Source organism: Sturnira hondurensis, unplaced genomic scaffold (assembly GCF_014824575.4).
Source record: "Sturnira hondurensis isolate 20B ecotype Veracruz unplaced genomic scaffold, ASM1482457v3 Scaffold0005791, whole genome shotgun sequence".
In the NCBI taxonomy this organism is placed as follows: Eukaryota; Metazoa; Chordata; class Mammalia; order Chiroptera; family Phyllostomidae; genus Sturnira; species Sturnira hondurensis.
Genome location: NW_028078422.1, coordinates 450,556 through 468,001, shown reverse-complemented (window position 1 = coordinate 468,001; position 17,446 = coordinate 450,556). Strand labels below are relative to the sequence as shown.

At 50.7% G+C, this 17,446-nt stretch overlaps 1 protein-coding gene across 2 annotated transcripts in view; it reads right to left on the bottom strand.

The window, feature by feature from the left end:
* Positions 1 to 7,180: 7,180 nt before the first annotated feature.
* The window catches only part of FCGBP (Fc gamma binding protein), a 38,839-nt gene continuing 28,573 nt past the window's right edge, over positions 7,181 to 17,446 (bottom strand). For both annotated transcript variants that reach the window (XM_037047479.1, XM_037047478.1), the window contains 6 exons: positions 16,115 to 16,686; positions 15,365 to 15,938; positions 14,261 to 14,460; positions 10,408 to 10,788; positions 7,456 to 7,727; positions 7,181 to 7,354 (listed from right to left, as the gene is read on the bottom strand). In XM_037047479.1, coding sequence (XP_036903374.1) covers positions 7,345 to 7,354; positions 7,456 to 7,727; positions 10,408 to 10,788; positions 14,261 to 14,460; positions 15,365 to 15,938; positions 16,115 to 16,686 — 2,009 coding nt within the window. In that variant the 3' untranslated portion in view covers positions 7,181 to 7,344. The remainder of the gene's footprint in view (positions 7,355 to 7,455; positions 7,728 to 10,407; positions 10,789 to 14,260; positions 14,461 to 15,364; positions 15,939 to 16,114; positions 16,687 to 17,446) is intronic.

Here is a 17,446-nt window from a genome sequence, read left to right as displayed (position 1 = left end):
GAATGGTTAAGGCTGGGATGGGGGAGGCACTGAGGGCTTTTCCCAATACCCCTCTGTATCCTGAACTCCGTGTGAACCTTCCTTTCACCTTCCTGCTCTACCAGTAACCTCGCTGTCTCCTGAAGACAAGCCTTTCACGAAGCCCTTCCAGGCAGGGGCGGTTTGTTGTTCTCCTCCTCAGCCCTGATGCCCGCTGGGCCTGGCATGGGATAAGATTCTCCTTGCTCACCTTGCCACTTCTAAACCATTCCCTCTGCCTCCTGCCTAAGCCCTTAACTTTGAAGCTTCTACTATAGCACCTTCTCCCATTCTTGTTCCCCACTCTATCAACCCCGAAGTTGCTTACTTCATTATTTTAGCTCCAGGCTCACTGCCATGCAAGCTGCTCCCACTACAATTCTTGGTGATTTCTAGATTCAGGTAGATGATCCTTTGTGTCTGGCCTCTTGAAACCTCCCCTCTAGCGATCTTGTCGTCCACTCACCCCTTCCTTCCCATGGTTGCACCTAGACTTTGTGCTGGGGACACAGTGGTGACTGTAGCAGCTCAGAGGTCCCAACCCAGTTGGGGAGAATAACCTATCCCCAGAGAGGGACAGCCCCCAAACTGCAGCCCCTACAGAATTTCAGTTGCAGGTATCTCACCGTCCGCTCATCACTTCCTATCTCTCCAGCGCGCTCCCTCCAAAGCTATTGCTCCAACAACCTCAGCCCCAACAACTCACCAAGCTGACCGCCTTCTCCCTGTCCCTACCCCCTCAAGAACACACTACGCCCACCACCCCGCCCAGCCCCCACCCATCATTGTCACTGCTCCTGTGCTCACACCCTCACACTGTGTGCTCTCTTCTGTCTTTTCCACCCCATGGAGTCCGCTGTCCTCTGCAGCTGCACCCTGGCAGCTGAATGCGGGTGGAGAAAAACACGAACCCTGACTGGTCTCACTTTGTACTCGTGACCGCAAACCCACGTGGGCCCTCATGCTGCCCAGCCCTTCTGTCACGTGTCCCTAACCCATTCATTTCCCGTTTTATTATTGTCCCCTATTAGTTGTATTTGTAACCTATGTGGATTTTGAAATGCTTTATCAAGGCACAATTGGTATATCATAAAATCCACCTGTTTCAAATGAGTTTGAAACTCAGTGAGTTTTAGTAAATTTATACCGTTGTTCAACCATCTCTATAATGCAGTTTCAGGACACTTCCACCATTCCACTGCATACAAATGCAGTCACGCATTATGCAGCTGTTTGTGCCTGGCTGTGTCACTTGGCATAATGTCCCATGTTGCTAAGTGTTTCAATAGTTTATTCCTTTTGTTGCTAAGGGTTTCATTGCATGGCTGTGTTACATTACGTTTATCCGTTCACCTGTTGATGGTCATTCACGTGGTTTCCAGTTTGGGGAGTATTATGATTCATGCTGCTACAAACACTTATGTACACACACTTGTGGGGATAGAAGCTTCCGTTTTTCTTGAGAAGAGTCCTAGGAGTCGAATGGCTGAGTCCTGCGGTAAGAGTACGTTTACCTTTTTAAGAAACTGACACACCGTTTTCCTAAGTGGTTGGACCTCTTTTCTTGAAAGGTTATTTGGCACTTTCTCCTGTCTCGAAAACCCCTCCCTCCTTTGTTTCTCCTAGCTGATGACCTTGCTTCCTCCTTGAATGAGGAGACAGAACTTCACTGTCCTCTGTCTGCCAGCCAGCTGCGCCTGCTCCCGCATTTGCTGTAAAAGAAAACTTCCTGTAGTCACACATTTCACTATGACACCAATGGCGTGGTTTGTCGACACCAAGCAAATCTCCACGTCTCTGAAGACTCCAAATGGGGCCCTACAATTCAGGTCAGTCGGGACACTAACTCCCCAGAGTTAGCGCGAGACCTCACAGGTTGAGGGCTCAGTCCCTCAAGACTGCCCGCGCTTCAGACACGCAACGGCAAGTCTAGCTCCCCACACCCCATGGTTCTGACTGACTGTCAATCAGTTTTCATGAACTTCTCCTCTGTTCAGTAATTTGCTAGAATAGCTCGTAAGACTCAGGAAGATGCAGTAGATACTTTTACTGGTTTATCATAAAGGATACAACTCAGGAACAGCTAAATGAAAGAGATGCACAGGAACAGGTTGTGGAAGAAGCAGCGCGCAGCTTCCGTGCTGTTCTAGGAGTGCCACCCTTCAAGCCCCTCGGTGTGGCCGCTGACGCAGGAGCTCTCCGAACCGTGTTGTTTAGAGTTTTTATGGAGGTTTCATTACGTAGGAACAATTCATTAAGTCATTGACCATAAGTGAGGAACTCAACCTTCGTCCCCTCCCTCTCCCAGAAGTGGGAGGTGATGAAAGTTCTAGCCCTCTTAATCACACCATTGGTCTTTCTGGAGAATATTTCAGCCAAACCCAAGACATCTCAAACTGAACACAGAGTGGATGCTCAGACATATTTGTTGAATAAAGAATAGTCACAGCCGAGTCCTAAGGGTTAGTGTTGCATGCATGTTTCAGTGAAAAGACAAATTAGGACCAAGTATTCAGAGCTCTTCAGAGGCTGTTATGACTGGGACCTTCGCAACTTGATTAATTAAAAATGTATTGTTAAAGACATTTATTTATTTTTAGACAGAGGGGAAGGGAGGGAGAAAGAGAGGGGGAGAAGCATCAGTGTGTGGTTGCCTCTCACGTGCCCCCTACTGGGGACCTGGCCTGCAGCTCAGGCATGTGCCCTGACTGGGAATTGAACTGGCGACCCTTTGCTTTGCAGTCTAGCGCTCAATCCACTGAACCGCACCAGCCAGGGCTAATTAAAAATATTTTAAACAAAATTTTAAATCCCACATCAAAGTAGAAAATATCAGAAACCTTCACTTATGTATCACACAACCCCCGCAATTATCAACAATTTGTCAGCCTTGCATATCGCACCACCTTTTTTTAGCTGTGGGATTCTAAAGCAAATCCCAATGTTATGTCTGTTTACCCCATATACTTCAGTATGCGTCTCTTGAAAAAAGAAGAAAACATTTTCATACATTATCACATTTAGCAAAATTAGCAAGAAATCCTTTTGATACTCTAGTAACATGTCTGTATTCATATTTCCTCAATGGCCTAAAAATGTGCTTTTAAAAAATCGCTGCTTGTTGAAGTCAGGGCCCTAACACATTCCCGTCATTTGGTGGTTTTGTCATCCCTGCTCTCACACACACATAACACACACACAACACCCCCCCCCCACATCCATTTCTTTGGCCAAGAATCTTCAGAGATTATAATGAGATTAAAATGTATTGATTTTAAAATTGTGTTTTTTTTGAAGTACAACATGCTTACAGAAAAGTGCACGGTTAAACTGTGTAGCTTTATGAATTATCACAAAAGAAACAACTCACATAACCGCCACCCAGGTCAACAAATAGGACATAACCAGGACTCCAAAAGCCCCCTTGCCCCTTCTCTCAGATCTCTTCTGTTAAGTACGCTGTTTGAACCTTGCTTTCTTTACCTCACAATATATCCTGGAGATGACTCGAGAATAGTGTGTCTAGAGATCTTTTATATGTTTCATTCACCTGCATAGGTGTCCATCATGTAGTTTATCCAACCAGTTCCCCCACTGATGGACATCTGAGCTGTTTCCGTCTTTTTCCATCATAAAGAGCAATGCAAAGAACAGCCTTGGGCGTACATCCTATTATTGCCATTCTATCTTTGGGTCGGAGTCTTAGTGATATGAGTGCTGGGTTAAGAGAAAAATGCGGCCCTGGCTGGGGTAGCTCAGTGGATTGAGTGCGGGCCTGCAAACCACACGGTCACGGTTCGATTCCCAGTCAGGGCACATGCCTGGGTTGCAGGCCAGTTCCCAGCGGGGGACTTACGAGAGGCAACCATACATTGATATATTTCTCTCCTTCCCTTCCCCTCTAAAGATAAATAAATAAAATCTGGGGAAAAAAAGAGAAAAATGTGTCTGTCATTTTGCCAGATTCTGCAAGTTTCCCTGCACCGTGCTTAGACACTCGGCATTCTCCCTGGCAACATGAAGGTGTTCTTTCCCCCATACCCTTCTCAATAAAAATAATGATGTGTTTTTGCCTGTCTGATAGGTGAGAAGTGGTGTCTTGGAATAATTTAAATTGCATCTCTTAATATGAGCATGATTGAGCATTTCTTATATTTAAGGACCCTTTGTATTTTTTCCTATGAACTGTTTAGATCCTTTGTCCACTTTTCTATTGGATTGTTGCCTATTCTTCTTTATTTTTAGGACTTCTCAGTTATTTTTCTTGACAGGAAGTTGAGTCTGGGTGAGACTCAACCGCAAGTGTCACTGGCAAGGACTATGGTCAGCGAACTACGTGGATTCAAATCCGGGCTCCCTCACTATCAGCTGTGTGCCCTTGGGCAAGTTATTTAACCTCGCTCCGCCTATTTGTTTATATCTGTACTCATTTTGCAGGGTTGTTGCGAAGCTCAGCATAACCCGGCATATTAAATGCATTCAACACATTTAGATTTCTTTTTCTGTTACTTGCTCATTCATTAATGGAACCGTGTTTTTTTTTCTAATTGGGCCGTTGTGTTTTTCTTATTGATTTGAAGGAGCTCTTTAAAAAGAAAGATTTTATTTATTAATTTTTAGAGAGGGGAAGGGACTGATAAAGGGAAACATCAATGTGTGGTTGCCTTTAGAGCGCCCCCTACTGGGTACCTTGCCCTCAATCCAGGCACGCGCTGGAATCAACCTGGTGACCCTTTGCTTTGCAGGCTGGTGCTCAATCCACTGAACCACACCAGCCAGAGCTGAAAGAGCTCTTTGCATATTGTAGATAATAATCCTTAATTAGGTGTGTTGCAAATCTTTCCTCCATGTTTGTTGTTGGTCACTTATTCATTCAGTAAATAGGTCCTGGGCACCTACTCTATGCTAGGTGCTGGGGGTAAAGTGGTGAATGAGACAGTCTCTGCCCTTGAGTTACTTCTAATTGGGCCGAGAGTCAAGTAAAAGTAAATATTAAGTGAAGGAAGCAAGCAAGCAAGCGTCTGGGACCGAGGGTAACGGAGGGAATCTACTTCACGTGAGGTGGTCATGGAAGGCCTCTCTACGTAGCAAGAAGCTGACATTTGAAGGAGGAGGAGCAGCTAGTCCTGTGATGAGGAAAAGAACGGCATATTGCAATGGGAAATTATTGAAGTGAGAAAATTAGGCGTGTTCAATACATTAAAAGATCGGGGTCCCAAATCATAGTTGACAAGGAAGACAGTGATAGGAGGTGAGTCAGGAGAGACTGGCAGGGGTATTTTAGAACAAGGTAAAGGAATGATTTTCTTGTAAGATTTTATAGTAAATGGTTCTGTTTCTGTGTTAAGAAGAGTCCTCCAGTGGCTGAGAGTGGGATGCAGGCAGGGAAGAGCAGAGGGTAGGCTACGGGTGCTGTCCCCGCGAGTCAGGGTGGTGGCTGCACCCGGTGGTGACGGTGGTGACAGTGGCGTGATCACAAAGACAGGTAGGTTTCAGGTGTGTTGATGTCATCCAACAGGATTTGTTGATGGACTGAGTGGAGGGCAAGGGGAAGGGAGAAATCAAGAATAATTGCCTATTTTCTAGCTGCTATTCACTGAGGAGGGAAGACCATCATGGAAAGGACGGGGACAGGTCTGGGAGGGAAGGAAACCCTCAATCGTTGCCTAGTGGATTGCGTGAACCTACTAAACCCTCACTCCAACTCCGTGTGATAGGTACTAGTTTAAATACGATGCTATTGACTGTTTGTGTACCCTCAACGTTTTTTTTTTTAAATTGTAGTTACATTTTCAATAAGGAACTAAAATCAGCTATGAAAAAAAAACCCAAAATCTTGAACGAAGTAAAGTAGCTCTGTGTCTATAAATTATTGAGTTATAGTTCGAATGAGTAACAAACCACACTGAGGGGGAAAAAGGAACTAACCCAAGTAACTTTCGAACACAGAACTTTGGTGTACTGTATACCCGTAGTCTAAAGAGGAAAAGAATGGCAAACGAATCCTGAACTCTATCTCAGAGGCTGGTTTTTCCATAGTGGCATGGACTAGCAGTTCCGAAATAGTCTCCATGGCTCGGAGGGTCGGGTAAAAGACACAAATGTGTTCAGGGTGTTGAGAGCCAGGTCTCTCGTTGTTATCGAAGGAGATGTGGATATGAGAATGGGGGACGGCCAGTAACGCTGCAGTCCTGGGCTGCAACTAGAGGGATCAGCAAGAACTCCTGACTTGTATTTATACGTGTATGTCTTTCCTACATCTGTCCACTGAAAGGACTCAGAAATAATAGACTCTGGAAACGATTCAAAAGTTTTATGTTGGACCCCAGTCCCCAGCAAGATGGTATTTGGAAGTGAGGCCTTTGGGAGGTGGTTAGGTCATTAGGGCGGCGCCTTCATGAACAAGATTAGGGCCTTTGTCGAACAGAGCCCAGGAAATTCCCTTGCCCTTCTGCCAGGTGAGGACACATGAGAAGACCCCCATCGGAGAACCAGGCAGACGCCGAATCTGCCGGTGCCTTGATCTTGACTTCCCAGAACTCCAGAGCTCTGAGAAATAAATTCCTGTTGTTTTATCAACCACCCCCATTCCATGGTATTCTGTTATAGCTGCCTGAATGAACTAAGACATGTGAGGAAACTGAGGGAAAGAGAAATGAACTTGCGAGGGTTACAAATGATAAAGCTAGGATCTATGGATCTGTCTTGCCATTTTCTATTCCTCTCTCCATCTAATCATTCATCTTTTTTTTCAAGATTTTATTTGTTTATCTTTAGAGGGAAAGGGAAGGAGAGAGGGAGAGAAATATCAATGTATGGTTGCTTCTCGTGAGTCCCCTGCTGGGAAATGGCCTGCAACCCAGGCATGTGCCCTGACTGGGAATCGAACCTCGATCCTCTGGTTCGCAGGCCTGCACTCAATCCACTGAGCTACACCAGCCAGGGCTAATCATTCATCCTTTTATCCGCCCACTCTTCTAACCATATATTTCCCTATCTCCCCATTTTTTCACCCATCCCTCTCCCAATCCACGAATCCATGTCTCCATCCATCCATCCACTCATCCCCTCAGCCCCCAATAAATATTCATCATGGGCCAGATTCCCCAGGCATCTGACCCCTACTGTGCGGGCAGGAAGTCAAGGATAAGACACATGCGCATGCAGCTTAGCTTAAGATATTTATTCAGGGCTCCCACAGTCAGCCCCAGGGGCTCAGCAGAGGGAGACAGCAGGGAAGGGACACAGTGACACAGTGCATCCTTGCATTATTGCAACCTCCAGGGGGATCAGGTCCTGAAGTCCTCTTTTCCGGTGGATGACTGATCAGTTATGACTGCAAGAGACAGACACTTAGCACTTCTCCTTACAGACTGAGCACCCACCCCAAGTGCCTCCTTCCCATGAGGACCCAGGGCCTCCACGCCACATCCTCACCATGGGGAGAAGTCCTGCGCTTGCCAGTGTTCCACTGTTGCATTCCCCTGGGAGTCATGCCCGTCATTGGTCTTGTCCCCGTCAAAGTTTCCGCAGGCGCCACACAGGATCCCAGCATGGTCACTGCCGACCATCACAACCAGCTGCCCATTGCTGCCCAGCTGCACCCGGACCCCTGCCTTCTGCTGAACGAGCAGGGTGCCATCACGATTCTGACTCACAGACACAGATGTCAACACTTCAGCTGGGAGATCCACTCGGAGGCCATTCACCTGGTGTGGGCGGGGTGGGACAGACAGACAGGTGAGACTCGAGCCATAGACGAGCCGTGCTGTTACCAGGATGGAGAGACCCCAAGCAAGATAACAAGTTCAGGGAGCAAAAGCAGAGAGGCAGATGCTGAAAGAGATGCAAACCTGGAGGCATGGAGAGATGGATACATAAGCTATTTGGAGATTTGGACAGATGAACAGAAGACCATTGGTAAATGGGCATACACACAACATCACATTCCAAGGGAGGCTTGGGACAAGTGGGCACTTTGTGCCAGGTATACAATCAAGTAAATCCCAGTGCCATCCTGTGTGGTTCCAGTTCTCAAAGTCAAAGAACCCTTGAGCATGTTGCCTAAGTTACTGGTTCCCTAACAAAAACAACGTCATCCTTTTTTTTTCAATACTGATGTCTGAAGCCAAGCGACCTAGCACGAGCATAACGATCATGTAAGAAAATGACTGTTTCTCTCCCATAGGCTGTGGACTCAGTCAACTTGGTATCTTGTGAGCTTTTTCTTTTAAATACCTGTTGTTTGTTTTCATTCATGAATTAATCCTTCTAAAGTTAGACTCCCTAAGAGAACCTTGTTGGAAAGAAAAGTTATTTTTTTCCTAAATGCACCGATAGCTAAGTCCTCTTCCTCTACCAGATGACTGAAGAGCAAGGCAGACAGAAAAGATAAGTAAAAGGATCTGCAAAGAAGGATGGATGGATAGATGCACTGACGGGTGGGAGAGAGGAAGGAAGGCAGGAAGGAATGAAGAGAAGGAAGAAGGAAGGGAGGGAGAGAGAGGGAAAAATGAAAAGAGAGATGGGAAAAGAAATGGCCAGAAGTAGGAAGAGGAGGAGGGATGGACGCAGCGAAGGAGAGCTGGGGGTGAATAGAAAGTTTAACCAGGGTGCAAGCTTTGCAAGTCTCAGGCCTGGGTCTGAGTCACCTGTGTTACCCCGCACATGGACGGTGCAGAGGCAACAGGGCTGAATGTATTCAAAAAACCAAACTTGTCCTGGATACCTGCCCGGTTCCAGGCCCTGAGCTGGGTACTGGGGACTAATGACTGGGATGGATAGGACCCACGCTCACCTGAGGACCATATTCTAGTGATGAAGGAAGGCAACAAACACAAACAAAGAAATAATGGATGACTTCAGAGAGTGATGAGAGCCTTGCAGGGAAGAAAAGGGAGAGTAACAGCACTGAGACTGGGACGAAGAGTGAGAGCATTGCAGGTAGTCAGGAAAGGCCTCTCTGTGGAGGCCCTGCTGGGACCAGGTGAGACCAGCAGGATGAGAAGGAGCCAACTCTGAGAGGGCCTGGGAGAAGCGTGCTGCTGTAGTGGGAACAGCAAATGCAAAGGCCCTGAGGTAGCAACAAGCTTGGTCTGCTGTACAAACAGCAGAAAGGCCCGCTTGGCCTGTTATTAGCCTAAGGAGGGAGGGAGTGGCAGGAAAGGAGGCTGGACAAACGGTTGATCACCCGAGGCTTGTAGGCCACAGAAGGGAGCTTGCTTCAGTTTGGAACGGTGTTCTGGGGAAGCCATTGTAGAGTTTTAAAACACGGAATGACCTGATCTGTGATTACTCCTGGGGGAGGGGTGTGAGGAGCACTGGCTGTCTCTCCCCACTGGATCCGGAAGACACCAGCGGATGAGTCTGCAATCAATGAACAGATCGTGGAAATAGAGACGTGCTCATCTGGAATCTTTCGTGTGGCCTGACATCTGGGTTTGGCTCTTGGGCTCTTTCACATGAGCCGTGGGTGATGAGACTGAGTCAGCGTCAGCCAGTACTTAGGCCAGACAGATTCCCTCTCTCAGAAATTTGGAATTGATGAGAACCAGTTGGGGGTTTGGCAAATAAAAGGCAGTTGTAAGTGACAGGAATTCAAAGGGCAGGATGGAGGGGGCACTGGGGCTGGAATGGAGTCATGATGCAAACAATAGGCCCGAGGGGCCTTTAAGAGAAAGCAGGACAGCTGAGGGAAGGATCAAGTAGCCTGTAATTGACAGTGTCCAGGGGAAGTTCCCACTGAGCACCGTACTTGGAATCCACCTTGGTCCCTTGTACCCACACAGTTACAACCAGCACCCATTGCCACCAAGGTGGTTAGGAGCATGGGTGCTGGTGGGTTCAAGCCCAGATCTCCCAGGCATTCTCTGAGTGACTTGAGTAAATGACTTTGCCTTTTGGGCCCTAGGTCCCCCTCTTTGTAAAAGGAGGAGAATAACGGTTCCTGTGCCGTGGCAATGTTGTAGCGTGTCAGAGAATGGAGCTGATTTGGAAAACAGCACGTCTAAAAGATGAAGGTGCAACTCCAGACAGTACTGCCAGGACACCTGGATCCAGCCACTCCTGAAGCTCTCTCCCTGCATTTACTAGTTATGTGGGCCAATGAATTCCATTTTCTCAAGGTAATTTACATCTGGCTTTCCATTGCTTGCCATGAAGAGTCTTGATTAACACTGACATCAAAACTGCCTTATACTGGAGTGTGTTTTTGCTCCTCAAGAACTCAGACACAACAGAGGGAATACATTTGAAACACTGAGACAAATACAAATTTAGAGACCACACTGCAGAGATCTGGATAAAGGAAACAGATAGCAAGACAGACGGGCAGCCAGGAATGGAGGGAAGACAAAGCCCAGGCGAGAGACGCCCCATGCCCAGGCTTACCCATACGCCCCTGTTTGGGGTCAGAGTCACCAGCCCGCCCTGGAAGAAGATGTGAGCCTGCTGTACAGCTTCAACTCTGCCATCGCAGGAGTGGACATCAGCAAGCACACGGTACCAGGGGATGTTCTGTATTCCTGGGCAGCGGAAAGAGAGCTCGTAGACGCCAGGGATGCTGACGGCACTGTGGACCCCGTCAAAGGTGGTGAGATTGGTGCCCCCAGAGAGGGAACAGAGGCCAGCGGGGGTCCAGCAGTCCCGGGTCCCAGCCTCGACCTCGCATACATGACCTAGACCGCAGCCCGTTGCCTGGCACGTCAGGCCGGTGCTGGAGGAACAGGAACAGCGCTCCTCGCAGTATGGGCTCAGCAGGGAGGAGTTCACCTGTGCACAGAGAAAGGCCCGGTTACGGTGGTGGGGTGGGTCGCAACGACGGCCACAATCCTTCAACCCTGGGGAGCCATGCAGAGCACTTCGCAACGACGCCCATTAGGAAATGGAGTTCATTTCCTCTTCCCTACGGATCTAGGTCAGCCTTAAAACTGGGCTTTGGTTATCATAGTGCAGCCGAAGCAGTGCTGTGCCAGGTTCAAGGCTAGACCTCAAACGACATGATAGCTGTTCTCTCTCTCTCCCCCTCCTGGCCACCACGAGAACAAGCACGGTCCCGCCAGAGGACAGGACACCCCATGCGAGACAGACAACAATCCCCAGTGACGTCACTCTAAACCAGCCCCAGCTAGACTATTTTGCTAAGTGAAATAAGCCAGTCAGTCAAAGACAAATACCATGTGATCTCACTTGTGAGAGGAATCTAATGAACAAAATAAACTAATGAGCGAAACAGAACCAGAGCCGTGGAAACAGGGACCAGACGGCTGCCACAGGAAAGGCGGGGAGCAGGGAATGGTGGGAAGGAGGGGAAGGGAGCAGTTCACGGACAGGTCTGAGTGGCCGATTAGCACAGACAGGGGAGTGAGGACGGGCTGTGGGAGTTGGGGGGGTGGGTGGGATGGAGGAGGGCAAAGGGTGAAAAACTGGGACAGCTATAACAGAATAAAGAAGAATGAACAAATAACATTTTAAAAATAAAACAACAACAACAAAACAAACCAGCCCCAGCTGACCCACTGGGGAATGAGAAAGATGCGAGTGAGCCCAAAGAACAGCCGAAGAGCCACCCAGGGAGCCCAACCCAAACTGCAGGGTTGGGTTGCAGGACTGTGGACTAAACAAGCAGTTGTGTTCAGCCACTGAGCTCTGGGGCGGTTTGTCACCCAGCAAAAGCTAGTGGACACAGGTCGGGTGGGCAGGAGACATGTCCCAGTCCTGACATCCACGGCGCAGATCCCAGGGGCCCCGGAAACCCAATTCCAGGGACGTTTCTCCTGTTTTCTTTTCTTTTTCTTTTTTCTACCTAACCAGTTGCTCTTTCTTCACTATGTTTTCAAGTTCCTCCCACATTCCTGACACTTCCCTGATTAGGGCTCAGCCCTCAGCCCTTCTTTTTCCAGCTGCATTTACTACCTGGTGATCTCATCAAATCTCACGAGAACGGAAAGTGTCTGATCCTCAAACGGGCCCCGACTCCGGGAGGGGCTTTTGTTACAGCGGTTACTATAGGGGCACCTGGTGGAATTGGGACAAAATCTTCAGACTGTATAATAGTATCGAATCAGTGTTAATCCCTTGAGTTTGAATTGCACTGTGGTCACATCAAATGAATTTCCTTAGAAAAGTCCCGCTAAAGTGCAGGAAGGTAAAGGAGCGCTGTGTCTGTAACATGCTCTCAAATGGGTCAGAAAAATCTGCGGATGTATTTACACAGAGAGGATGATGGATGGCAAAGCGCACACGGCGGAACGTCAACAGCCGAGTTCTTTGTTCTATTCTCCCAAGTTTGAAGCCGGAAGGAAGAAGTTGGGCATCTCCTTCCCCAGAAGTCCTGCACTTCCAGACCCTCTAGCCTCCGTTTCTGCCGCGAGTAAAACTGGGATGAATGAGGACAGATGTGGTGACCCACCTTTCTTTTATTTATTTATTATTTTTTAAAAATATTTTATTGATTTATCTTTTTAGAGGGGAAGGGAAGGAGAGAGGAAAGAAACATCAATGTATGGTTGCTTCTCGTGCATCCCCTGCAGGGAACTGGCCCCTGTGGGAAACTGGCCTGCAACCCAGGCATGTGCCCCGACTGGGAATCGAACTGTGATCGTCTGGTTTGCAGGCCCGCGCTCAATCCACTGAGCTACACTAGCCAGGGTCTTTTATTTAATCACAGAAAGGAAGATGCCCAGTAGCTCGGAGGGTGAGCCCCTGCTGCTGGGGGTGCATCCCAGCATCACCACTTGTTAATGGGTAACTTGTTACTCCTGTCCCCCAGGACTGTGGTGATTATTAGGCGAATTAACCCCTGTAACAAGCTTGGCGCATAGTCAGGAGGCAGGTTAGTGAGAAATCGGAAACATTCCCTGGCGAGTGGAATGAGGACACTGAGATCCGCGGCTGAACAAAGGGCCAGAACGGCTGAGCGATGAACAGCAACCAATAAATCACAAGACCCTACACTCCCCAACCGAAGATGCCGAAGAGCAGATGGTGTCAATCACCCTTGTCAGGAAGGTAGATCACGACAACCAACTCGAGCCAGACTAACTCAAGGCAGAGGTAAAACTGACCAGAAAATGACCGCGGACCCCATTATATGTCATTTCAATATACGGGCACACTAAAGGGCACACTGCAGATCTAACGAATGCTGTTGTGATCCTCCCCCGGGACACCCCCTAAAATTCTACGGGAAACAGATAAAACCCCTCAGGACAGAGAATGGCAGTTGTTGCTTTTCTTTGAATGTGCACACGCCCCCTTCCTCGGGTGGGTACTTTTGCTTTTCTCATCCTAAGCTCGGACGGTTTCCGTGAGACTTGTGACCAGGGGTGGGGGTGGGGTGGGGGGTGGGCAGTGGCGACTCGCCCCAGGTTTAGCCCCTGCCCCTGTGTCCGAGGGCCCTTCTTTGGCCTCGCCGCCCTAATCTTTAATGAACTCACTGTCATGTTCACCTGGACTTGCTTCTTGAATTTTTCTCTGCACGAGTCAAGAACCCAGAAGTCACCTGACACGCAAAAGTCCCCAGACCATGCCAGGGCAGGGCCAGTCTGGGAACAGTAGGAGATCAAAAAGCATGAATAAAAAAATAATCAACTCTAACAAAAATGAAAGAACTTTCAACATATGTTATTAAACTGCTGTTAGCTGTGCTGCCCACTGTGCTGACGTAAGTTTTACTGAGTGCGGAGGACAAGGCTCGGTGCTCTGTGGGTGCCTTTCATGTGCAACTGCCCCCAGGTCTCAAACATCTGTGGTGCAAGGAGGGTAAATCCCATTTCACAGATGAAAAACTGAGGCTTAGGGAAGGTCCTGTAGTAGGTGAATAACAGTCCCCCAAAGATATCAAGCCCTAATGCCTGGAACTAGTAAATGTGACCTTACATGGGAAGTTTGCAGGTGTGATTAAATTCAGGGTCTTGACATGAGGAGATTACTCTGGGTTATCTGTGTGGAACGTAAATGCAACCTCGTGTATCCTAAGAGGGAGCAGGGGGAGATTTTCTGTTACACACAGAAGAGGAGGGGGGATATGACGCAGAAGCAGAAACTGCAGTGCTACCAATCCAAAAGAACCCATGCACCCCAATGTTCACAGCAGCACAATTTACAATAGCCAAGAGCTGAAAGCAACCTAGGTGACCGTCAGTAAATGAATGGACCTACCCTCCTTCTGTGCTGAAGGGGGTCAGCACAGAAGCTCTGCGTCTCCCCCAAGGCCCTCCACACCTGCCCACCTCCTGCTCACCGGCAAATATCGGCCATCATGGGTGCAGCCGCAGTCCTGGACAGGGATGCAGACGCCCTGGGAGAGCAGGAAGCGGTCATCACACTCACAGCCCTCGAAGCAGCGGGAGGTGCAGCCGGTGAGGCCGGAGAGAGCTGCACAGGAACCCTGGCAGGAGTACGTGCAGATGGAGTAGTGGCTGTTGGCGGGGCACTGGAGCGCTGCAGAGAGAGGAGGCAGAGCGGGGTCACACCTGCACACCCGGCCCTGGCGACAGGAGGTGAAGACAGCACCCGGCTCTGCTGGAGACCTCCTATCGGCGGGATAAATAGTGCCAGCCCGACGTGATCAGGGTTGCGCTGGGGAGTACAGACAGAGTGGTCAGGGCCCGGGTGGGGCAAAAACAGGGAGCCGAGGACCCAAGGGAAGCATCCAGGGTGGGGTGCTGGGCTCTGGCTGAGCAGCTGGTGGATGGTATGGCTGCCCTGAGATGGGGATAAGAAGATCAAGTTTGGGATGAAATGCCCAATGACACACTGCATCAGAGCAGTCTCATGGGAGCACAGCAGGTGCAAAGGACCCTAAGGGCACCCAGGGGGAAGTGTCCAGGAGGCTGCTGGACCCCTGAGGCTAGCAGTCAGGACAGAGGCCAGGTCTAGAGACAGTACCCGTGCTTAGCCCTGAAGACAAATCTGGCTGGGGGGATCGGAGAAGTAGAGTTCTGGGGGTCTATGGGGGCTGCAGCCTTGTCCTGGGGGATGTGAGGGGATGGATACGTTCCCATGCTTTGGGGTCTGGGTTAGTCACAGACTCAGGCTTTATTGTGTGAACTAGAGACCTGTGAACCCACCCTCCCAGGTCACCACAGAAAGGGTCCAGGAAGAGCCCTAAGGAGGAAGTGTGTCTGAGGTTTCAGAGAGAGGGCCCCTGAAAGGAGTCTGAGAAGGGCCTGTCCGCTCGCGGACAGGCCAGAGGGAAGCCAGCAGGGTGCGCTGTGGGAGAAACTGGGATGGGACACCTTCCACAGGGAAGAGGCTGCCCCTAAGATGCAGACAGGGCTGGGAGCGGATGGGGAGGCATTCCCGAGCCTGGTTTGGAGTCCCCCGGGGGCCTATGGGCACTCACGGCAGAAGCTGTTTGTCCTCCAAGGCTTCACAGCCTGGCCGGCGGCCTGGCAGGCTGCCGTATAGGCAGCCAGGCTGCGGCAGAGGTAGGTGCTGTTGCCCTTCTGGGCACACAGGTCGAACACGCACTGGCGGAAGTACTCGGAGGGGCTCAGCACACCATGGCAGGCCGCGAAGGGCCCCTGGGGGTCCTGGAGCTGCCCGCAGACCTTGACGCTCTCATACGGCGCTGTCTCCTCTGCTAAGCACACCGGCCAGCCCTGGGGCCCAAAGCCCTCGCCACAGCCCTGGGAGGAGCCCGGCGCCCGCCACGCGGCCCCAAAGGCATCCACACTGGGGGCCACGGTGCCACTGGGCAGGACAAAGTCATCACTCCAGTTGCCATTGAAGTTGCCACAAAGGCCACAGAGACGTCCATGGAAGGAGCCGGGGACAGATATGAGGAGGTAGGCGTCACCATCGAAGAGAAGCCGTAGCCCCTTGGTCGTCCGCAGAATCATGTTCCGGCCCTCAGCCGTCACTCGCACGTGGCCCACAGTCACAGGCAGGGCCACAGACTCATCATCCACAGTGACCTGTGTGGAAGGGTCAGGCAGGTCAGGGGTAAGGCAGGTAAGGCAGTCCCCTTAGACTTCCAGGGTAGAGCCGTGTCCCTTTCAGCCCCTCTGGGGTGGGGCTGCATCCCCCTCAGACTTCCCAGGGCAGGGTTGTGTCCCCTCAGAGCCCCCAGGGCAGGGCCATGCCCACTTACCCTCGGGCCCTGAGCCAGGCCCACAACCTGGCCAGCCACAGAAACTATCAGGCGCTGGGGATCTCCAGCCGCGTTCTTCTCAAGCACAATGGCAAAGTCCTCATCCCCAGGCTGTGGGTGGCAGACTCGAGCCAAGATGTAGGAGCAGGAGCCATGCATATCATAGACACGTCCATCCAGGGTAACGTAGTGGATGCCCCCACTGACCAGGCAATGGCCACAGCCTTTAGGGTGACAGGCCTGGACACCATCCTGTATCTGACACTCTTCATGGGGCTGACAGACTGTGCCCTGCTGGCAGGTGACTTGGCCGCCCGGCCCACACTCACAGCGCTGATCGCACTCGGAACCCGGGTAGAAGGTCTCACCCAGAGGGTAGTAGCGGCCCTCGTGGAGGCAGCCACACTGGCCCAGAGGCACGCAGGTGTCACCGCTGAGCACAAAGCCGGCATCACAGACACAGCCTTCACGGCAGGCTGGCTCGCAGCCCTCAGGCGCCGAGAGGCTGGGGCAGCTCACAGGGCAGGAGTCACTGCAGAGCTTGTAGTGGCTGTGGGCAGGGCACTGGAGGGCTGTGGGGACAAGTGGGAAGTGACAAGCGGGAAGTGAGCCTGGGGGAGGTGCAGAGTGGAGGAACCCGCCCAGCTGGATCTGTGGATCCGCCCGAGCATAATGCATGAGCGAATCTGTCCAGGGATCCGAGAGGGGCTCGAGACCCAGCGCATCTAACTGGGGGGTTCACTGTGGGACTCGGGGAACCAGGGCTCTTTGACCTGGTTGTGGCTCAACCTGATCAACTGTGACTGACTGAACTGTGTGGGTCGGAACCAGCTGTGGTGTTCAGGGCGTGCATCTGACTGGGGTGTGGGGCCAGATGTACCCTGGGGTGTGACTCCCTGTGACTATGTACATACCCGCACAGGGCTGTGTCAGGGTCATGATTCCACCTGGGTGTGTCTGCCCAGTGTCTAACCAGAGGCCCTGCCTGATGTTATCAGGCCAATTCCTGTGTATTTCAGGGTCTGCAACAGTCCAGGGGCATCTGAGCAGGTGGAGCTTTCTAGGTCTCTCTGACCAGGGGTACCCGAGAGAATCTGCTTGACCAGGTGAATCTCACTGTCTAGCTCTGACAGGGTCTGCCAACTCACTTCATCTGGCTAGGATCCTGAGTGCATGCTCCCCAACAGTCTACCGGACCCAGGGTTCTGACCGGGGGTATCAGTCTCTCTCACTGCAGTGTGTGCCCTGGTGCATTTAGTGTGGGAATGAATGCTCAGGTATTTCTCTGGCAGGAGATGTCTGGCTCAGGGCAGGCAGGATGGTGTCTAAGGC